Below are 22,540 nucleotides of genomic sequence, written 5' to 3'. Positions count from 1 at the left end.
CGGCCGTGACACCGCTGGGCAGTGGCTCTGCGGCTCCACCGGGACACGTCCGCTTTTCCCAGAGCGAGCACAGGGATGGGATGGTTTGGGGATGAAGGGACAGAGGCAGCCGGAGCCGGTAGACGAGAGCGCCGGGGGAGCGGAGCTGTCCGAGCGGTCCGACAGCCGCCCCGGCGGTGGCCGAGGATCTCCCGCCGCGGCCTCAAAGCAGCCACAACACAACTCCCCTGCTCCCCGCCAAATAATAAAACAATAATTTAAAAAAGAAAAAAAATCCCCAAGATTTATAAATAACTGTCCTCGGAAGCTGCCCGTCCCGCTGAGCTGGTACCCGAGCCCCGCCAGGGAAGGGGAGGGGGAAGCAGCCCGGGACGCCCCCGTCCGCCTCCCGGAAGGGGGGCGAGGGGCGGCGAGGCGGCCCCGCTCCGCCCCGCCCGCCGCTTTCTGTCCGCTCTCCCGCGCCGTACGGCCGGGCCGCGCCGGCTCCATCCGCTCCCAACTTTGTGGTGCGGGGCCCGGGCGGCACCGCCGCGCTGCCCTCAGCCGGGCTGCCCTCAGCGGGGCGCGGGCCCGGCCATGGCCGGCATCGGCATCGACCACTCCAAGCTGCCCAGAGTCAAGGAAGGTGCGGCTCACCCCGGCGCGGGGAGGAGGGGGCGCTGGACGGGACGGGGCGGTGTGGGGCAAATGGGAGCGAGGCAGGGGAGAAACAGTTGGCTTGGGGTGGTTTTTTTTTTAAACGTTATCATTTTACAATTTCCAGGCGCCGCGGCGGTTCGCGGCGCTGGCGGGGAGCCGGGTCAGCGGGAGGGGACGGGGCGCTCCGTGCTCCGGCCCTGGCACCGGGGCTCTCGGCGCTGGCGGGGCTGTCCCGGCGCCGCTGCGGGGTGTCCGGCGGGTGGCGGGAGGGGACGAGAGGGGGAGGCCGGCGGCGAAGCAGCGGCAGTCGATGGGCAGAGAACCGCAGTCCTTGGACGGAGAACCGTGGCCGCTCTGCTGGCCCCGCTCCCGGCTTCCCTCCCCGGGCGAGCGGCGGGGGCCGGGCTGGCAGCGCCGCTTCTCCCCGGGAGAAGACGAGGAGCGGCGCTGGGGGAGGGCGCAGCCCTTTGTCTGCGCCGGGGCCGAGGCCGCCAGCGCCTCCGCCGCGCTCCCCCCGCCGCGCCCGGGCAGCCGGGCTGGGGGCGCCGGCCGGGGCTGCGCTCCCGCGGGGGATGAGGCAGCCGGGACACCCTGCGGGAGATGGACGAGGAGTGATGTCTCTCTGTCTGTCTGTCTGTCCGTCTCTCGCAGTTACGGCTCGGCCGGGTTCGCAGGCTCCGCTCGGGCCGTTGGAAAAATGGGAGCGGAACTGTGAATATACAGAGATTTGGCGATTGGAGGGCTACTGGTGATCTTGAGGCCCTGGTTGTAAACAATTACTCCTACCGGTTTTTATGGAGACTGGCCTGCATTGAGCTTGGGAGCGCCAAGCAGCCGCTCTCGCCCCGCAGACCCCGTGCCCCCCTCGCTTTCAGGGGTCCCGCTGGCTTGGCCTGTACTCAGAGCCCGGATTCACCTTCTGATTCACCGAGGCCGGGCTGGCCTCGGCTTCCCTGCTGGCACAGTTAGCACAGTGTCTGCCTCACACGTGCGCCTTTGAGCTGAATTAAATGTGCCCCGGAGCTGCTTTGATTTTAGCTTTGTAGGAGATGGGTTGTTCTTTCTGACAGTGATTTGTGGTATAAACCAGTAGAAGCTCCGTCATAATCAAGTTAGTTTAGTTTTACTCTCTAGTAATGGAGAACAATGGTTTCCTGCCTAAAAGAAAACAAACTTCCTTAAAATTGTTTCCCTTGCCAATGGTAATTTTTTTTTCAAATTTCAATTCTTACAAAATTGCAATTGTGAATTTGATGATTTAGCTGTCCGAGAGTAGAAAACTATTTCTGTGCAGGCAGATGGGCGTTCCTTTTGTCCTTCTGTCATCCTTTAATGCTTCACTTAGTGTTACTGGAACAAAAGCTGAAACTGACTTTTTAGGGGTTAATGTTCCTCCTATGAAGCAAAGCTGTTGTTGGCCATTTTAGCGTGGTCAACATCTCATCCTTAGAGTCTGTCCACACATGGTTGGTTACTCAAGAAAATGAATCCAATTAACCTTTCCAGTGGGTTGATTAAAGTGAATTAAATCCCTGTGTAGATGCTCATATTCACAATTTAAGTAGGCTGGATTTGATTTGCCTTTATTAATTTTTTGAATTGAGCTAACTGGACTGAGCAAAGGTCATTTACATGCTGTATGAAAGTACATTTACAGTGTTAAAGTGTAACTTAACCAGTCCATGGGAAATTTGCACCTATGGTATAGTGTGGATTAAGCTTCAGGAGTGTCCTGTTACTATGATCTGTTGTTACTTGATAGCAATGGGATTAAAGTAGTGTCCCAGAGCAACGTGCAAAGTAGATGAGGTTTGAGCCATGTTCTGCAAAGCCTCAGGCATGTGTCACGCTTTTAGTTTAATGGCATCACTTCTTTTTGTTTTGGAAAGCGTTGAGACTGAGCTATGCTTTGGATTAGGTCTTTTCGTGCTCTGTGTCAATGCCAGCCAAGGAAAGAAATGCATTGCCTGCCGTACTGAGGGAAATATTTATTGTTCCTGATAGAGAAATCACTGTTGATCTTTCTGGAAAAAGAATTCCCTTTCTTTGTTTGGGGTAAAGGTCGGTTTAGTCATTCATTAACAATGAAGAACAGTGTTCTGGTTTGAGTACTTTGTTCTTCACCAGCTGTGCTTTGGGAGAGGAGGTGTTGTGTCCAGATTCTCCCTGTCTGTAGGTAGCCAGGGCTGCTGAGAGACAGTGTCATCCTCCTCTTCTGGAGTGATCTCAAAAGCTTTTCTAAAAGTGGGATGATTTTAGTGCAGCGATAGCAGTGAAAATCTGATAACTGTAGCTAGGTGCTGCAGCAAGTCTTGCTGCTTCTGTTTGCTTTCCTCTATTATCTCCAAAAGCATTTATATCAGCTGAAGGCCTGATGTGGATGGCATTTTGCTATTGAAAACTGCTTCAGCTGATCCAGTTTATTTTGTGTGCAGGAGTTTACTGGTGTAAAATATACCTTCAAAACACACTTCTCGTAGCATAAACTACACCTTGCTGCTGCAGCCTGGTGTTACAGACCCATTTTTCCATGAGTAATAGAGTGGATCTAACCTCTGTGGTGAGTAAACCTCTTGTAAATTATTTGTTGAAGGTTTTGGTGTTAGTTGCAATCTGTGGCCTGTGCTTCTCTGCCTGCATTTCTGTTCATCTGCCAAGTGTGTGACATATTTGCTTTTCACAAAGCAACCTTTGCTGTTTGCTCTTTTGACCTGCCTCAGGAGACCGCTCAGCTTTGTGTATGTAGATCTTTTTTACTAGAGGTCTCATTTGTGAGCCTTTTGGTGATAAAAACATCCTAGAAACATTATTTTGATTAGCTACTTAATAAAGCAAATGAAACTGTCTTGGGCTCTGCTTGATCTCTAACTGCCTCTCATCTCCTGTGACCTGATGCATTACGAGGAGCTGTGTTTGGGAAGGGCTCCACCCTCTTTTGGCTGCCTGCTGTGAGCGAGCCCTTGGACTTGAGAGGCGTTTCTGGCTGCAGGCAGGCTGAGCTGCACGGGAGGTGCAAACCATAGTCCTCTCTGGAGGATGTACCTGTGGTCCTGTCTGCTGTTGCCTTTCCAAAGGTCTGAGGCAACGTCTTTGTGAAGGGAATACCTGTCTGCTCAGGCTGAGGCTCACTCCCTCATCCATTGCAGTCTCCAAGAGCCATCAGTGGTTAGCAGCAACAGAAAAAACCCCAGGTCTGGGCATTCTCCCAGGGGCTCCTCATCTTCCTGCCAGTTTGAATCCTCTGTGAGAAGAGAAAAAGGAGAGGTGGCAGCAGGGGGGACTGTAAACTCTGCCCCAGCAGTGTGCAGCTCTGGAGAACTATGGAATTTTGCAGTGGGTAAAGTGTTTCTATTGAATTTTATTTTTAGTAGTACCGTAAAGAAATGCAAGGGTGATATGTCAGAGACGATGCTTAGAATTGACCCTGCCACTGCTGTCTAGAGCTCCAGCCTTGACAAAGGGTGATTGTGGCACCTGTGCTTGGAGAGACACAACAATGCTCACACTGTGCTTTCTACTCTTTGTTAAGCACCTGGTTTGACTTTTGGGAGCTCCTGAGCTATAAATTCAAATGCTGCTGGTTGTAATCTGCTGCCTGAGAGGCCAGTATCCCAAACGTGGTCATAAAAGATACAGCTCTGACTGCGACCCTGGGGAATCAGGAAGAGCTTGAATATTTTCTGTCTTGGCAAGGCGTTCTCTGGGGCAGGCAGTCTGGCTGGCTCTCTTTTACCTTAGCATAAACTGAATAGAAGTTTTCTGTTACCATCTGTCTTCCTTTTCCTCCCAGCTACAGACCTTTCTGCTGATCTCTGCAGCTTAACATGACCTTTGCTGAGACTCCTGCAATAAAAACCTCCTGGCTACTGACCCTCCAAGTGACTGGGGAGGGGGATGAGCTCTGGTGTGCAATGTGTCAGGCTCTCATGGAACAGGCTGAGGTTATTCACTTATAATGAGGCCTTTGGTGCCTGTCTGTGCTCAGCAATATGACAGTGGACAAGATAAATTTGATGTCTGTCAGAGGTGGAGGAGGATTGAGGAAGTGTGAATGGCTGGCATGACGTATGATGATGAAAGATTCTGCTTAGGGTTTTTTCAGGGGAATGGTTTTGAGGGATGGGCTGTCAGCTATATTCATCTGAAGGAAGCATTGGCCTTTAACTGGATTAGTATAATCACGACAACAATTTTGAGAGCAGCTGAGGGTCAGGTGGGTCATTGTGAAGCCACCTTCCCCATGCCCTTTGGCTCCAGCTGGGATTTTTCCTTGCAGCATCATGATTTTCTGCTTTGTGACTTCCTTGTTTAAGGGCACTGAGAAATTCAGGCAAGATGGATGGCTTGAGGGCAGTGGGGAGGTGGAGAGTGATGGGACATAGATACAGGTCACTGGTTCATATTCAGCTCTTCTGGGTAATAGGAGATCTGTTTTTCCAACATGCATGAATTCAGTAGCTGAGGCTGTGGCACACATTTTTCTTCTGGTTAAAGCTGGGTATAAGTTTTATTATGCATTCAGTGGTTTTGGGTCTGCAGTACTTGGCAGAGATGGGCAGGATTAGCATATTTCATGCTCTTGGCTCTGAAAGGCAACTGAGCAAGCAGGTCTGCCTCCTCCCATCCCTAAATCCTTAACACTTGTCTTCTGTGAGCTGCTGTGGAGGTTGTACTGAGGCAAAAAGATTGCTCGAAAAGCAGACTTTGGCAGAAAGACACTCCAAGACTCCTGTTGATGCTTTTTGCAGAGATGTTTCCTTGGCTTCTGGCAGATTTTTGGATGGGGATAGGAGGGGACACAGCATATTTTTGCACTGATTCCTGGGGATAGATAGAGGGATATCTGCGGAGGGTTTTCTGCTGTTTACAATACATTGTGGCATCATCCATCACCCATTCTGAGTACTGTTCCCATCTGAGCGGTGTGTTTACGGTCACCACAGGCCTCTGTTTAATCCTTCATTTCCTGTGGCCATGGGAAGTGTCAGAGGATGCCAGGCAGGAGTTTGAGATGGCTGCAAGGAGCAGGAAAGGCCAGTTCTGCTGTTTCTGCTGCAAGAAAAACTCCACTTGGAAAAACAATGGGATATGCCTTGGGGCTGTGTGAAACTTCTGTTTTGCTGGAATAAGCTTTCTTTTTCTTGCTCAGAGTCATCCAGTTCACATGAATGGACTGATTTAGAAGGCAGAGCAACAAGTCCCCTGCCTGCTTCCTTCTCCCCTTTCCAGAGTGTCCCCAGCTCTTTGGCATCCTGCTCCTTCACTGCTGCTTGTGTGTAGTGCTGGTTTGAAGGCTGAAGGACTGAGGAAGGAGGTTGGTCTGTTGATGAAACTGCCTTAAAACTTGAGAAGCTTTGGGTCCATTTTCTAGTGTGACACTTGCTGCTGGCTTGACCTTCAGCTGTTCTCCAAGAAGGTGATAATGACAGCTGCTGTTCTGCTGCTGGTTGGCTGCATTGCAGGGAGCAAAGGGCATGTTTGCTGGACATTTCCACTGGGAAAGCTGCTGTCTCCCTGGAGGCTAACATGTGTCAGTGATGCTCTCTGTTCACCTTACAGCACTGGCTTTTTCACAGAACATGTATAGGACTTCGTGAAGGTCCCTTGGCACTTCATTCATACTTCCTTTTTAAGAGGTAGAAATTGGAGCCTTCCTGCTGTTTTCTTTCTCAGTACTTGAAAAGATACCACACAGCTCGCTGAGTGTAGTGTGGCCTTGACACTGTACGGCTGCTGGGAGAGACTTCTGGCAGGGCTGGAAAGAGAACAGGAGAGTGCAGCATCAAGCTGTCTGTGTAAGGGGTACGGGGCAGTGATGTTGTGAACCTTGTCTTGGGTGAAGGGGATCAGTTAGGCCTTAGTGCTCATGAAATTTACCTGGTAACCCCAGGCATGCTGTGAATTGTGCTTGCCAGAAGTGTTACTCTTCCTGGGGAGAAATATGTAGATGAAAACCTACTCAGAGCCTAGCACAGCCCATATTCACCTGCCCATATTTTTTTGTGTCAGGCTCCTGAAGCTCAACTGATGATTATTTTAATTGCACACCAACCCACGATGTCACCACCACAATGGTCTGTCAGCCAAACTAAAATGGTGAAATTTTTTCTTTGGCCTGGGTTGGTAGAGGTTTGGTTTGTGTACTCTTGGTAGTTCTGCCCTGCATTAGGTGCTCTTGAGGACAGAAAGTCAAAGTGGATTTGTAAGTGAGTCACTTTTTTTCACTTCTCTTTTCAGAAGAGGTGTAATAAGCCATGTGGAGTAAAACTGAGTTCCTATGTGCATTTTAGTTCATCCTTTCCTGAGCCCTTTTGCTGAACCAGAACTTGGTAGCTAGAGTCAGCTCTAAGGGGAAATGCTTTGTGGGCTTAGTATGCGGTGTTCAGTAAGTGATGACAAAGAGGGAAAGGACATAAGTGAGGAAATATTTGAAAACACTGAGACACAGACATTCCATAAGGACACTGACAGGAGTGACATGAGAAGTAATGGGGCAAAAGGGAGGAAGGAAGTTTATGCAAACAACAACATTTTCTGGCAGTGAGAAGGCAGGGGTTTTAATTCCTTTCTGCATTGTATGTGTTGCATTGGTTCTTTACATCCAGACAGGACAAGAGGCTGGAGCGTGCTCTGGCTGGAAATGCTCCTCACAGAGGGACTGTTGCCACTGACTTGGCACATGGGTTGGGGTAATGCTGGTCTGGCTCAGGGCAGCCTCCCCTGGTGTGAATGGAAAGCTTCTCCACCTCTGCACATCAGTGACTTTGCACTGCAAAAGAAGCTTATTATATCTATCTGTTCTGGATTCAGCAAGCATTACTTGTAGTATCCTGGTGCAAAGAAATGGCTTCTCCCTCTGCTCTGGTGTTAGTTTATTACTGGGGTGCTGGCTGTTGAGATGGGAAGGATTTATGTCCTAAATTCACCAGCAGCTCCTGGAGCCTTTGGCAGGTGATGTGGTGGAGCACAGCATGGAGAAGGCCTGGGAATTTTCCAAGCCACCAGGGTGCTGTTTTCATGGCAGGCAGAGAGCTCTGCCGTTTGCAGGGCTGTGCTCTCCTTCAGGCCATCTGGTTGGTGCCAGGTTTCTGAAGAAAGTTGATGCTGGGAAGAGGCTGGGCTCTCCTGACCTTAATTGAGTGCTGGAAGGACTGAGTCCTTGGCTAGGGCTGCTCAGCCCTGCCTGGATTCTGCACATCCCTGGTGCAAGGTGGAAAAAGCTCAGTGCTCAGTTACCTGGTATTCCAGGCAGCTGGCATTGCCCACAGCATCAACTCTGGCTGGGTAACAGGTGAATTTAACTTGGTCCTGATTTAACTGTTCTTTTTTTACTTTGTCCCTTTAAGAAGCTGTGGGTATGCAATATCCACCTGAAGGTGATAAAATTCCCAAAGCAAAAAAAAATATACCTTTACTGACCTGTAAGTCCATTTAGTGCACTCAGAGAAGAGAAAAGGCTCCAGCCTGCTTCTTCCTCATGCTTTACAATGCATATGAGCTGTGGGCTCAGATGCCATAAAACAGTTTGCTTCAGAATGATGCAGGGAGCTCTGCCTCCCCGTCCGTCTGGCCTCAGAAGCCAGGGACTTATTCTTACCCTTGTATGCCAGTGTTTTAAATCTGTAGTTGCATTCATGGCAGTGTGCCAACACAAGGCTGTGACAGGAAAGGGGACATGTATTGTTAGTGCTGCAGCTTTACTGATTTGTGACTTGTAGATGGATGTGGAATTTTGACTGATCTGGGGCCAGCTTTGGTACTTTGTGTTTCCCAGAGCTGACTAATAAACCTGGGGAACTTAAACACAGGAAACAAGGGAGGAGAGGGGAGAGTACCTGTGAGGAGCTTGCAAAGCAAAGGAGAAGGGTTTTGAAACAAACCAACAACCTCAGTTAGGTAGAGGATAGTTGTTCTTGCAGAGCAGCTTTACAGTGCTGGCAGCAGCTGAATGGGTGGCAGACAGCTGTCTTTGCTTGCATCCTAGCAGCCACCTTTCTAGGGAAAAGGAAGCTGATGGGAATCTGTGCAAGAATTGGAGCTGATTGCAGGATTAGTTCAGATACCTTCAGCTTCAAATGCAGCATCTGGCAGGGTTTCCATCAAGGCCGGGAGGCTGCCCAGAGGCCCATCCTGCTGGAACTTTACTTCTCTTGGTATCTGATCTGGAGGAATAAAACCTGGTTTAAATGTGCACTGACAGTCTGGTGTGTCCTTTCAGCTGCAGCTCTGGTTTAGCTGGTTTAGCTACCAGAGCATGGAGCAGTCTCAGGGTTGGCTCTAGTCATCCCAAGTCTGAAGAGAAAGTGGCATCTCTGGAGACTCTTGATTCTGCTTGTTTTTTCCAGCGGTTCTTGTTTCTCTGTACAACTGCAGGTCACTGTCATGTAAAACCACGCTGTGGGGTTTAGAGAGGAACTTGATCCTTTTTTTGGCACTTGGCAGCTTCTGTGTGGGTGTGAGGTTTCCAGCAGTCAACCTTTTGTAAGCAGTCACCAAACTGAGTCAGGGCATGAAGTTGTACCAGAGGGGCATTCAAACCTTCCTTTTTGCATTCTGTCTCCCTTGTCTTTTGCTACATTATCTTTCAGGATTGAGCAGAAGGACAACCCTGTGAGAGCTGACACTTTTCATTATCTCTGCTCCCAGCTGCCTCTTTGGAGCTGCTGTGTGAGGTTATTCACCACAGCCTCAGGGCTGAGAAATGCTGGTGAAGTATCTTCAATCCAGGGTGTCATGGCTCCTGAAAGCCACTGTGAACCACGGTGGGCCTGCCAGCTCTCTGCAGAGAAACTGCTGAACTGAGCAAGGGGTTTAGCTGTGCATTCATCAGAGAATGAAAGTTTTGGCTATCTGGGAAACTCAGTGTGTCCTGAAAGTTTTGTGTGGTGTAAAATTGGCTAAAATTCTGAAATAAAAGCTGAATTAAACAGATAAAGCAACAGAATACAGTGATCGTCATTTGAGATGGGTGTGGGGTAAGGGAGTGTACATACAGTACAAATCTCTTGAGATTCAAGCTCCATTCCCCAGCAGTTTTCTGAGTGGGTGGCTGTTTTGAGTTGCACTTGCTAAGAGACTGTTTTGCTATTCCCCCTCCCTTACACCAATTTAAAGGAGTGGTGCTTAGCTTAAAGCTAAAGGTGCTGTGACATTCTGTCTGCAAAAGAAACCAGAAAACCTTCCAGAAAAGGGGTATCCTGTGATCTATGGGGCACAGCTGAAGGCATGTCTTAGAGCTACAGTGATGCTCATGGGGCCTGTCTGGGCCAGGGATTTTGACCCCTCCTGATGAAGGCAGCTCCTGCCCTGCTCTCTAGTGATGTTCGTGATAGTTTGCCTTTGGGCTAAATGAGGGCGAAGCACAGCTGTTGGAGTCAAGTGTTGTTTGTTTTGCTGTGGTCCATGTTGGGAGGCAGTGGTTAAAACTAACTTCTAGGAAAACTTCTCCCTGCCTTTCTGGCTGGTTGTTCCTTTTGCACATGTGGTATTAGCTGAGTCAACTGAAGCTGTGTGAAATGCTGGTGAGGATGAACTACACAAACAGCTTTTGTTCTTGCTGATGATTGAGATTATCTTCTTCCATATACAGACTCAGTTACATCTCAGGTGCTGTGAGTGAGGTGTTTGGCTGCCTGAGGTCTGCTATTTGACAATGCTGTCAAACCAGCCAAGCCATCCCTGACAAGTATACCTAGCTTGAAGTTTTTATAGTTGTCCACCTGGGTGTTATTGGTGGGTCTGCAGTGCAGTGGCTGAGCTCACTGGTGCTCTTTTGGGTGTAGGCAGTCCTGGACAGGTAGATGTACACTGGGGCAATCAATAAATTTCTACAGAGATGAGTGTTCTAAGCCTGGCAGGTAATGACTTGCAGACATTAACACATATCGTATTATCTATCTGCTCTCTGCTTTAAAGTATTAATATATTCTGTGCGGTGAGCCTCTGCAATAGAAAGCAGCAACTGTAACAGCAATGTGTGCAGTAGGACTTGGGAGTATTGGACAGTTCTTGTTACTCAGGTTACTCTGTGTCTGGGGGCCCAACTGGACATGGCTGAAAAGGGTGGATTTTCAAAGCATGGGTGTCATTACTTCTTAAGGATCAGTGCTGTTTTTAGGTACATCTCGAAGTCTTGGCACCAAGTGTCTGGAAAACTGCCCAGTGGAAAAGGACCTGGGGGTGCTGGTTGGCAGCCTGCTAAATATGAGCCAGTGTGTGCCCAGGTGGCCAGTAAGGCCAGTGCCATCCTGACCTGGATCAGCAATAGTGTGGCCAGTGACCATCACCTGTACTGGGCACTGGTGAGGCCACACTTCATATCCTGTGCTCGGTTCTGGGCCTCTCACTACAACACAGACACTGAGGTGCTGAGTGAGTCCAGAGAAAGGCAGTGAAGCTGGGAAGGGTCTGAAGCACAAGTCCTTGAGGAGCTGGGGGTGTTTAGCCTGGAGGAGAGGAGGCTCAAGGAAGACCTTATTGCTCTCTACAAGTCCCTGGCAGGAGGTTGCAGCCAGGTGGTCATGGCCTCTTCTTCCAAGTACCAAGTGATGGCTAAGAGGAATTGGCCAAGTTCTGTCAGGGGAAGTTTATACTGGATGTTAGAAAAAAAAGTCTTCAGCGTAAGGATGGCCAGTGATCGAAACAGGAGAGTATTTGGGTCACCATTCTAGGAGATATTAAAAAGATGTGTACATGTGGCAGTAAGGAGTGTACATGCTTTAGTGGGGAGCTTGGCAGTGCCGGGTCAGTGGTTGTACTTGATGACTTAATGTTTTTTTCAACCCAAGTTATTCTAGGATTTTGTGATTGAAATATTCCAACTCGTCAAAGAGATGGTCTTTAATATTCTTGACCTAAGGGTTGTGTTTTAAGCTTTGGGAATAAGAAGACTAGTTATTATTTAGAAACATTGTATTTGAAACCAGGTAGGGTGGAATTATCCAGTGATGAAAAACATGGCAGCCTTCTATAAAAAAGAAGAATGATAAATCTTATCAAATTTTGTGGCTAAGGCTTGCTCAAAGGATAACCTTTTGAGGTGCCTTGTGCTATTTTTTCACTATCTTGAGTATCTCCAGCTTCCAGCTGTTTACACTGCAAGCACGTCACCTTCTGCTTTGAGGTGTTCAGCAGATACTCTCTCAGCTTTAGGACTGGTCTCTGGTACAGTGTACAGGCTTCCTTACAGAAGTGAGATTACCAAACTAGTAGCCTTGGAGAAGGCACTTCGTGAATGTTGATGATTTCTGTCCCAAGGCAGGTTAAAAAATAAAATGACGTCCTGTGGGTTTGATTCCAAAATGCATACAGTGTTCCTTTTTAAAGCATTGTTAGGCGAATGAGAGCTTAATGTTGGAGAATGGTGCAGACAGAGCTCAAAGATCTCATGGCCTTGACCTCAAGGCATTTAGCTTAGAGCAGAGAGGATAACCTCCTTCCCAAATCCCAAGATGTTCTTAGCTTCCAGGCCAAGACTGCTGTTAGAAAAACCATGGTTGTTTGGTGATTTATTTATTTTTAATTATTATTTTGCATGTTTACACTTTCAGACCTCTGAGTTTGGTTCCCCATGGAGTCACTCAGGCTCCTTGTGATGCCTTGTAACTCTCAGCTATGTGTGATGCTCTGGTGCTGTGGCTGAGAAGCAGAAATTGTTCCAGTTCTCATGCTGCCCAGACCTGCCCTCTGTCTGGGGGGGATCCACCTTCTCCCTGGATGATTTTCTGATTTCCGTGGCGTGATGGGGCCTGGTGAGCAAGGCCCTAGGAATGTCATCTGTGTAACTGCAGCAGCCAGACGTGTCCTAGCCAGTCTCTGTCAGCACCCATGTGTAGTAGCAGGAGCTTGGGTATGTCCTGGTGTGACGGGAGAGGCAGGGCAGAAATGGGAATTGTGAGGCTGGGCCATGTATCTCACAGAGCAGCTTTGGTGGGTCTGGGAAGGAAAAGTCCCACTTGCATGTTTTATCTGAAAGCTGCCCTCAGGGCAGCCTCTCACCTCCAGCTGGGTCAGGTTGGCTTTGTTTCAAGGAAATTGCAGGTTTTGGAGATTTACCTGGCTTGGAGTGGCCTGACCAGTCCCTACTGGTAAGAGTCTCTAAGAGATCCCAACCTGCTTTCTAATCTGCAGGAATCTACATAACTCAGGCATCCTTCTGCGACTGCTGGCTTGTAAAAGGCTGAATTTGCTGCTTGGCATTAATTTATCAGCTCTGTAGGCCCTAAAAATGACTTTTTAACTGATGATACTGCTTTTTCATGTTACTTTTGTCTTTCCTCTCCCTCCTGTCCTTCAGATTAGAACTTGAAAACTGCAGATGCTCTAAACTGCGTATGACTCACACCTAGTTTATTTTGTGAATTACCCAGCGCACAGTGCTGACGGAAAATGCAGGGAGTGGAGGGGGTGGGGAGAAAGAGATGGTTTTTAAGACCCAAAAGGAAATGCTTGGAACATGCATGGGTCCCTGTGGTCCCTGGGTCATTGAACTGGCCTGTATCCTGGACATGTTATGTGGGCCTTGTGAACCATGGGGGCCCTTGGGACCTGCAGTGGATGTCAAAACATGATCTAAGACTTCAGGCAGAAGTGAGGGCGGTGTTTTGCTGTGAACCTTTCTGGAAAAGGCAGTGGGGGCTGACCTCTTGCTGAGACTGTGTGTTCCACACCACCCATTCTTGGGTGTTACCTACCTCTTTGTCACACACCTGACTATCACTAACAACATCTAAGGCTGCCTTTGCTCCTCTCTTGTGGTTACCTTGATCTGTTTGAAGCAGTTTGGGGTGTCAGAAATGCTGAGCTGTGGAGCTGAGGTAATGCTGGAGAAAGTTAGTGAGGTGGGTGGCAGAATGTAAAATGGAAGAGGTTATTTCATGAAATTTTGCTGAGCTGTTGTACCTAGGGACTTTCTGCCATAAAGGCAGGGCTGCAGCCTTGCTTCCAAGAGCATCAGATGCACCAATGCACAAAAAGGCGTATTTCCAGTGAGAACTACCAGAGGAGAAGACCTGTGCTTGATGCTTGCAGAGAGGCTCTCGAGGATTCCTCAAGACAAGTGAGCTGGCAAGTGAGCCTCTTCCGTACATGGATTTTGGATCACTGTTAAAGGTGATGCTTCTGCCCTCATCCTCCCAGCTGGCACCTCTGGTGGACACAGCAACCACTGTGTCTGGGCAGGCATTTCTTTATTGACAGCTGTGCCAGAGTGTATTCCTGGTCTGCTCCCTGCTATGCCAAGGCAGATTGGCTTAATCAGACTATGGTAAACCTGGTGTGACTGTTTCAGGCTTCACTGGACTTGCCAGTTGTAGCTCTGATTGCACCCCTGCTGTTGTTTGACTGCCTGGTCACTCCCAGCCAGGGCCCAGGGATGGGAAGTTAATTTGCAACAGTGAAGGTAATATTAATCTCACCTTTCATTTTTTAGACATACAGTTAGGGAGCAAGGAAATGGATTTCTTGTCCCTTAAATACGAAGTGTTTCAGAGAGGAGAAATTGAGTCTGTTTTCATTGGGGCCATCCTATTTCTCAGCACAAACCCAGTGTACATAATACCTAGTAATGGTTGTGCTGTACCCTGCTGAGATAGGGCAGGGAATGAGAACTAGTGCTGATGAAACTTCAATTCAGACTGTGCTTAGCCAGTCCACATCTCCAATTATTTCATAGTTGTCTCATTGTGAGTCTTCAAGGATCCTTGGCCTCACTTGCAGCTGCTGTCATGCTTGGCTGGGTGCCATGGGTACTGGGTCTAGTTGTGAGGGAATGCTCTGCACTGCCATCAGCCCAAAATCTGCTAGGGAGGTGCAGCTATCCCCATGCCTTGCCACATGGCTGTCTGACAGTGCTTCGTTGTCTTCATAATGGGATGTTCTCATCTTCCTTTGCACGCTGTTCTCAGGCTGATGGGACTTGAGAATAATGTGCTCAGATGAGTTGGAGGCAGCCAGCCCAGCCAAGTTTCTGACAGTGACGAAAGGTCTTGTGCTGCCTGCCTTGCCAGCAGCCACAGCAGCACAAAGAGAGGGCTGTGTGCTCGAACTGTCTGTTTGGGTTTGTAACAGGAGTGTGTGTGCAGCCAAATGGCTTCTTCAGCAATGCTCAAATAATTCCAAATGTGTGGACAAACCCAAGGCTTGCTGCTGCCCTACCAGTCTGTTCCATGCTGTGTCCTCTGTGAGATGGGGACACCAGGGAACCCAGACACTGAGGAGCTTCCAGTGTGCATACTAACTGTCCATACATGTGCATGTCCATTCAACTGTGCATACTAACTAGCATACTGTGCTAACTGTCCAGCTTCCCTCTCTCTGTACTGGACCTGGTTTAAGACCCAGCCCCTTTATTCATGTTGAAGCCTGCAAGTTGGTGGCTCATCCCAGGGCAGCGTCCCCATTTACTTTGCGGTGTCGTGTGGATGTGGGACAGGCGGTGGCAGGGCACAGCCTCAGGTCTGGGTACTGTGTGGCCATGTTGGAGATGGCACTGGACCTAGGCACCTTTGGGTCAGAAGCTGGATGCTGCACCAGGGAAGGTGATACTCTGGCCTGTATGTGCTTCTTATTCCTGGCACTGAACTTCAAAACAATCTAAACAGGAGCCTTTGTCCCTGCTTTATGTCTGTGACATCCAGCAGCTTTCAGCTGTAGCCTGTCAGAGCTGAGAATTTGAGGAGCTTGTTTTGCTTGTTTGTTTGGAGAACCATGGACAACTTCCAGCACTTCTCTGGAGGAGCATCTAGAAGAAGCAGGCCTGTTTATGGAACACGAGTTTGTATGGATTTAGCCTTTTTATTTTGAGCACATGCTTTCTTTAGGAAGTCTTTAGTGGCCTGTAAATCCAAAAACGTTAAACAATCATTGCTGTATTGTAGGAATAAAGCTCAGTGATACAGATGAGGTTCTGGGGTTGGTGCAAGACTATCAGAATACAAGGATCAATGTCCTACCATGACCTTCCCGCTTTCTCACCCATGTGCCAAACATGTTTCTGTAACATGTATTTTTCCAAGCAGAGAAGTGTGTCTGGGTGTGAGTAGAATGAAGTAAAAAACCAAAAAAACAAAACTAAAGCTAAAGTCCTCTCATGTCCCATGCGTATGTCTCTGGGGAGGCTGGAGAAAGCACCCACCAGCACTGATAGCACCGTGACTGACTAACAAGACAGAGCTCTTGCATACCACAGGGATCAGAACAGTGTATGAGCCTGTGCAGGATGGTTTTGGGAAGGGCTAGGATGTACTTTTATAAGCATTTCTTGCAGCAGTGATCCCTATGCAAAGAAAAATGTGTAGCTCTGAAATATTCATCCTTGCTCCTGTGCTGCCTGCCTTGTCTTACTGGTACAGCTGTTCAGGCAGCTGTGTTGTGGACTTGCTCAGAGACCTATTGCAGTTAAAAATACCACTTCCCTCCCATCCTCCCATTCTCTCTGTTGTTGTGGTTGGTTGTTTTTAAACAGGCAAGAGTAAGTGCTGCTTCTTAAATACATAGCAGTAATGTCAGCCCTAGATTTGAGCAGACTGGCTCTGTGCTGAGGTGTCTTTGATTAGCTCTGAACTCATGGTAAGGCTCAAACCTCTTGAGTTAGATGTGTCCTTCCAGCAAGCCAGATGATGCTTCTTGTGAGCAGAAGGTGGTTGTTCCAAAATCAGGAAGCTGAAGTAGTATTAGGGATCTCAGAATTAGTCTCTAGGGCAAGATTCTCTTGCCCTGTCCAGTAAAAAGCATGTGATGGTGACCACTGAGCATTCTGGGTTTGTCACCTGTGAATAGCACTGCTGCCTGTGACTCAGCTGTGGCTTTTCCAGATCTGTGGCTCAGGGCAACGTTTCTTTCTTTGTACGGAAATGGCCACTGGAAGCATTTCAATGCTATTGAGTTTCATATCATCTTTCCTTTTTTAAAAGAAGTTGCAATGAAAAAAAAGCAACAACAAAACCTTAATTACACCATCCAGATTTGTTCGTGCTTAAAGTGGGCCACTGTGGGATCATACAACTAACCTTTGTCCTCATCTCCACCCTGCTGCATGTCACTGTCCTTCCCTGAAGTGTTGCTCTGGCTGTTAGGAGATTTTGTCATCTGAAAACACCTTTCAATGCAGACTGGACCAAAAATAGCATTGAATAAAGTAATGGTAAAGTATTATCTGATCTCTTGGTACAGACTACTAGAAACTCTTGCACATATTTTTTGAGGATACCTGGGTGTTGAGTAATGTCTTGATACTTCTCTAGCGGGGCATGTACATCTGTGAGAGAAGGGAAGTCTTGTGGGATTGTGGCTCAGGAAAATGCAGCTACTTTCTCATTTCCTTTGTGGTGATGGAAATGTTTTATCTTTTCTGACTGAACCCTTTCACAAATAGAATCCTCATAAATTCCCCTTGTACTTTTGATGCATGCTGGGGGTTTTGGGATTATTTTCAGTTAATCTTTTAGGCTGTACCTGCGCTCTGCTAAAGAGAAATCTTGGTCTTCCCCAGAGGTTTTGCCAGTGGAGTGCAGCAGGAGGAGTTTGTACTTCCCTCTGTGGCTTTAGAAGCACCTTGTAGTTCTCTGTTTTGTGATGTGTTTCAAGTGGGAGATATTCCCCTCTGTGGGTGCTGTTAAGCTTCTTAGCTTGTCACATTGAGGGAAAAATAAGTGACAGACCTCTCTAGTGTAAATTTTTGGTGCCACTGCCTTAAACTTCTCTTGAAGCAGGCAGAAATGCCAGGTCTGGCAGGTGTGTGAGACAGGTCACTGTCTGTCGTGGGTTCACTGAGAAGCTGATGTGAACCTGCCACCAAAAGGCTGAGCCTGATGCTGTGTGTCTGTCCCTGTCCCAGTATGTATGTGGCTTGTGTTTTGTTGCCCTGCTGCATATCATAACAAGTTAAAAATACACTGTGGTGTTTTTCTACAATGCAAGTAGAGCATTCCTGTAAAAGTTAAGGTGGGAAAGTGATAGGCATTGGCAAAAATCTTCTGCTTTTAAACTGGTGCTAAAGGGAGTTAATCTGTTTCAGATTTCACTTTTCTCAAGGTCATTTTCAGCATCTTTTGAAGAAGCTCTACTTCTCCCTGCCAATAATGCTGTTGTTGATCCCATATCTGGGTTCTAGGTGCAAATCCAGCATCTGCACTTTAAATCAGTAAAGCTTACAAGAAACAATTGAAAATAATACCTGAGCTGGTGGAAATGCCTTGCAGTGAGAGCCATGGAGCTCAGTCTGTTCAGTTTTGGAGAGGTGCCACTGTGCACATACCCCTTGTGCCATGAAAATAGTTTTCTCAGACTCTTTAACCTGGCACAGGAAGTCACAGTAAGCACAAATGCTTGCCCTTGGTTTTAACCGAATGCAGTCAGTGTGGGCATTGCTATAAATATATAATATATATTCTGTTTGAATGGAATGCAGAGGTTTGTACATAAGATCTGATCCAGTGGTAGCATGGACAGTTCTGTTCTTTAAATGAAGGTGGAGGGGAGAGTGGAGAAGGCATTTTATGCCAACAAGGACAAAGAAATAAATACGTACGAAAATAGACATGATGGCAGGAGCGGGGGAAAACACAAGTCCAAACCTTGGCTGGTAGAAAGTGTGACAGAAGTCCATATGTCTCTATGCTCCCCTGACTGCCATAGCTCGTTTGATGCTTTTTTGTTTGTTTTTGTTTTTCCTGATGCTAATTATCTTTACTTTGTTTCCCTATTCAGTATGTCGAGACTTTGCTATTCTGGAAGATCATACCTTGGCCCATAATTTACAGGAACAAGAGAGTAAGTAGCAATCATCTTCAGAACAAACTGAAGCAACCTTATCCCGACAGATATCTGGCTTTATTTGATTTTGCCAAGAAAAATGCTTCCTGCTTTTATTTAATTTTTTTCCTTTTAATGGAATACAGTTTATTATTGCTGTCTTCACTATCCTGTAATACTACACTTCGCTCTGCTCCAACTCACATTGTACCCCAGAGATAGTTGCATTTCATATTTCAATTTTGTGCTGAGTTTGTTTATGCCATTTATGATAAAATTGCATGTAGGAGTGCACTTGGGGTTTTGTTGCTGTGCAAGGATTTTAGAAATGACTAGCAATTTTGGAAGCTTCAAGTTTTATAGTCTGACCTGAAGTACAACCAGAAGAGGTCTGTTTGTTTACTTAGTTCAGAATTGCCAGTGTCTGCCTTTTGAAAGGAGCTTTCCTTTTCAGACATTTTGAGGTAGGGCAGCTGTACACTCGAAGGGTTTATAAAGGAGAAATAAAAGTACAGCCAGGAACTTCAAAATGATTGGTCCTTTTTTTTTTTTAATGATTATTTTTTTTACATGCTTATCTATTACTTTGGGTATGTTTACATTGCAGTTTCAAGTGTGGTGGCCTCTCTAATCAACTTCTCACCAATTTGGTATCTGCCAGTACCAGGTGCTAATGCCATTCCTGCTGTTCCACCTAGGGTGCAGCTGCTTGTGCCCTTGGTGCTGGAACCTGAGACCACTGAATTAAAGATGACTGGGCTGCAGTTCATGTAGCCATTTTTTCTGGCAGGCAATATCCATGTATGGTAAAGGACTCACTGGAGCACTAAGTTGCTCTGTTGCTAAATATAAAGGTAGTGAGATTTTTAGAACTGATTATGCTGAGAGTGAGAGGAGTTTTCTTCTGTAGAGGTTCTTGAGAACAAATTTGGAAAGTATCCATAAGGAGTGGTTTAGGTTCAGCACATCCTCACTGGCCTCTGGTGGTCCCTCCCAGACCCACTTCATTCATCTAAGGTGATTTTCCATGGTCAGAAAATGAAATCCAGAGCCTAAAAACTATTCCCCATAAACATGGATATGTTAATACATGCAGAGCTTGTTTTGGTAACAGACACATATACAGCCCCCTCAGTGCTGAAAAGAGGCAATCTCAAGCTGCTAGCATAATTTCAGTTCAGGACTTTCCCACCTTTAGAGAGCTTGCTCGGTGTTTCCCTGCCAAGATCTGCCTTCCTTTCTGGGCTGGAATCTCCCTCCCACTTGGTTTATCTTGTTCACACAGTGAAGTTCTGCAGCCTGATTTGAGGGTTCTTGTCTGTGTTTATTTCCAGTTGAGCATCACTTGGCCACAAATGTTCAGCGTAATCGTCTGGTGCAACATGACTTGCAGATGGCCAAGCAACTGCAAGAGGAGGAGGATAAGAAAGCTCGTGCTCAAATCCAGAAACACCAAAAAGACTTGTGAGTTTGTGCTGGAGATCTTGGAATGGGGATGCTAGTCCCATTTGGTCAGAGCACTAATATCAGCTGCTTTGAGTTGACAGTGCATGCAGTTCATCAGCCTTTTGCTTTTGTTTCTTTTTTAATTTCTTTTTTAATTTAAGCGAAAATTAAAAAATAAAAAACAGAGCCTGTATTGATAGCAGGCTCTGCCATGGAGGAATGAGAACAGGGTGGGAGCAGGTGGTCCTGAAGCCCATCCTGCCTTAGATACTGTTGTCTGTTGATCAGAAGGAGCCTTCCCATTGTACTGCTTGTTGTCAAAATGGGGTAACTTGGCCACTTGTGTTCACCTTGTCCCTGGCTGAAGTTTGAGAGTGAGGGACCTGTGCCACAGTGCTACAGGGGAAATCTCCCTTATGTGGAAATTGCAGATATTAGTGTTTTCCCTGTGTCTGATGATGTGCTTTTGAGGAGCTGGGTGTGATGCTTTTTGGTGTCCTGCTGACAGCTGAAAGCCCCTGCCTGTGCTTGCAGATATTCAGTGTGAAATGACCTGGGAAGGGGAATTGCTGCTCCAGGGTGGCTCGATGTGATGTGTGTTGGGGGACAGGCCTTCTCTTGCAGTCACTGACTTCTGCACCAACTGTGGGAGGGTATTTAATCAGTGATCCAGTTTGCTCTGCATGTTTGCTCAGTCCCTACTCACCACATCTTAACCCTGTGGTCTGTGGTTTGGCTCTCTGTGTGTCATGGCTCTCAGCTGTGGAGCTGCTGTAGAAGCTAAACATGGCAGCACAGGGCAAAACAAACTGTTTCCAATCCAGGGTGGACTTGAAGAGTTTGTGTGACCGGGCTCAGCCAGATCCCACTTGTGAGAGGTGGCTGGATGGGGGTCCCTGCAAATACAAGGTCTGCAAGGCAGGATGCATCTCCCAGCAGCTGTGATGCCTCCTGGCTTTTGTTGGGCTCTGGGATGCCACCCACCAGGTGCAGTTGGTGGTGGATCACAGAGCCTGGGTGGCTCATCTGACAGGACCAGTGACAGAGCAGAAGAGCTCTGTGCTGCAGATGTGGGAGATACAGGACTGGCTTCAAAGCAGCGTCTCATGAAAGCTTTGAAGCTGGGGCGTGACAGATCAGCACACTGGGACAGACCTTATGTACATATGCATCTCTCAAGTCTGTGCTTTTTTTCAATAGTTTTGTCTTATTACCAATTAGAGATGTGAGTAAATGACAACATAAAAATTGATTTTGTATGGCAGACATGATTCCTCTTGCTAGGAGCTGCAAACCATTTTCTTGTTGTAGGACTCTGTAAAATGGGATTTACGAACTTTGGAGCTAAAGCACAGGCAGAACTGCTGATGTAAAATGTTGTGTCAGCAGCAGTTCTGCTTCTGAGAGCAGGAGCTCTTTTGCAAGAATAGTAAAAGAAGTTGGAGGCATCCTTTTATAGTTGGATCTTTTTCTTCCTTAGTTTTTTGTATGTTCCCACTGTCTCTTCCTTGTCCATGATCTGGCAACAAAATAATCCCTGTTGTTGCTCTCTGTGTCATCTAGGACAGTTTGAAGCTACAAGGTGATGGGAGCAGTAAGAGAGCAGAACTAAGAGGTCTTTAGAAGCAGGAAAAAAAAAAACCTCTTCAAATTTATTTGCTTTCTTCTCATTCAAGTCCTAATTTCTCTCAGAAAGACTTTGTGAAGATAAATGAGAGAATAGAAACATTTCTTTTTAAGAATTCAGGGAAGCATCAAACCTGATTTTTGTGCTTTAAAAGCATCTCTCACATCTAGCTGAGCAGCCTGCACACTGCTAAGCATAGTAGCAAGATTACTAAAATAAAATAGTGTGAAAATATGTTCTTTCCCTGTTTTGCTCCCAGTGCTTTGATAGCTCTGTTGCACTGATGTGAGCAGTTCCTTTGAACAGTTCCCTTAAACATTCCCTTTTTTCTCCTTACCTGGCAGCAACTAGTAGCTGCAGTCACTGTGAATGGGAGGGAGCTTTCTGATCACACAAAATTTTAGTTTCATAAACTGATGTAGAGTTTTCACAACATTCTTAACACTCCTGGTTGTCCAGGAGTGAAGGACATGAGTGGGATGTTCAGGAATGGTGATTTTTATGTTGCTCTGGCTGATTTCTGGGTCTGATGGGCACTGGAGTTCACATTAAGGAAAATTAAGGACAAGAAGAGCTGTCAAAGCTCTTGAACCTATTTTCTTATGCTCATACAAGTTAATACATTACTTTGTTGACTGACTAATCAAGTCTCAGTATTTAATTACTGCTGAGCAATAAAACCCCAAATCTAATCCTCTGTGGCTGTTCAGTTCTTAGGAATTGACGTGGTGTATTCCAAGATGTGCCATGAGAAAGAAGAAAATGCTTTTGTGTTTCCAATACTTGTGGTGTTCTTTGCTGCTAACAGAGAGGCAATGACCTTGTTGCCTTGGCTGTGAAAGATGATTAGTTATTTTTCTGTCCTGTTTGTCTGCAATAGGATGTATTTTAAGCATTTAGCAAGTCATTTTGTGCTGATGAACTTGGCACCTTAGCTCTGCTCACAGGTGCCAGGGGAACTGGAGACGTGCAATGCCTTGATGTGTCTGACCTTTCTAACTTATTTTCTACCTGGTTTCATGTCCTCAGAGCCTGGGGTTGTAAAGGATCCGCTACCAGGCTCACTGACAGCCTGCT

General features: G+C 47.0%; 1 protein-coding gene across 3 annotated transcripts in view; it reads left to right on the top strand.

Moving 5' to 3' along the window:
- The first annotated feature begins 422 nt into the window (after window positions 1–422).
- CCDC50 (coiled-coil domain containing 50) overlaps window positions 423–22,540 on the top strand; it is a 43,015-nt gene continuing 20,897 nt past the window's right edge. Inside the window, exons 1-3 of one of the 3 annotated variants that reach the window (XM_014254397.2) lie at window positions 423–625; window positions 18,346–18,408; window positions 19,725–19,854. In XM_014254397.2, the coding sequence (XP_014109872.2) occupies window positions 577–625; window positions 18,346–18,408; window positions 19,725–19,854 (242 nt within the window). In that variant the 5' untranslated portion in view covers window positions 423–576. Of the gene's footprint in view, window positions 626–3,034; window positions 3,200–18,345; window positions 18,409–19,724; window positions 19,855–22,540 lie in introns of those variants that run through there. The other 2 variants (XM_005524976.3, XM_014254398.2) reach the window with 2 other exon arrangements.

Source organism: Pseudopodoces humilis, chromosome 11 (assembly GCF_049639895.1).
Source record: "Pseudopodoces humilis isolate 2021_Gansu_Grassland_sample_001 chromosome 11, ASM4963989v1, whole genome shotgun sequence".
NCBI classification, from domain to species: domain Eukaryota; kingdom Metazoa; phylum Chordata; class Aves; order Passeriformes; family Paridae; genus Pseudopodoces; species Pseudopodoces humilis.
The sequence above is the reverse complement of the archived record's forward strand: the minus strand, read 5'-3'. Positions and strand labels throughout refer to the sequence as shown.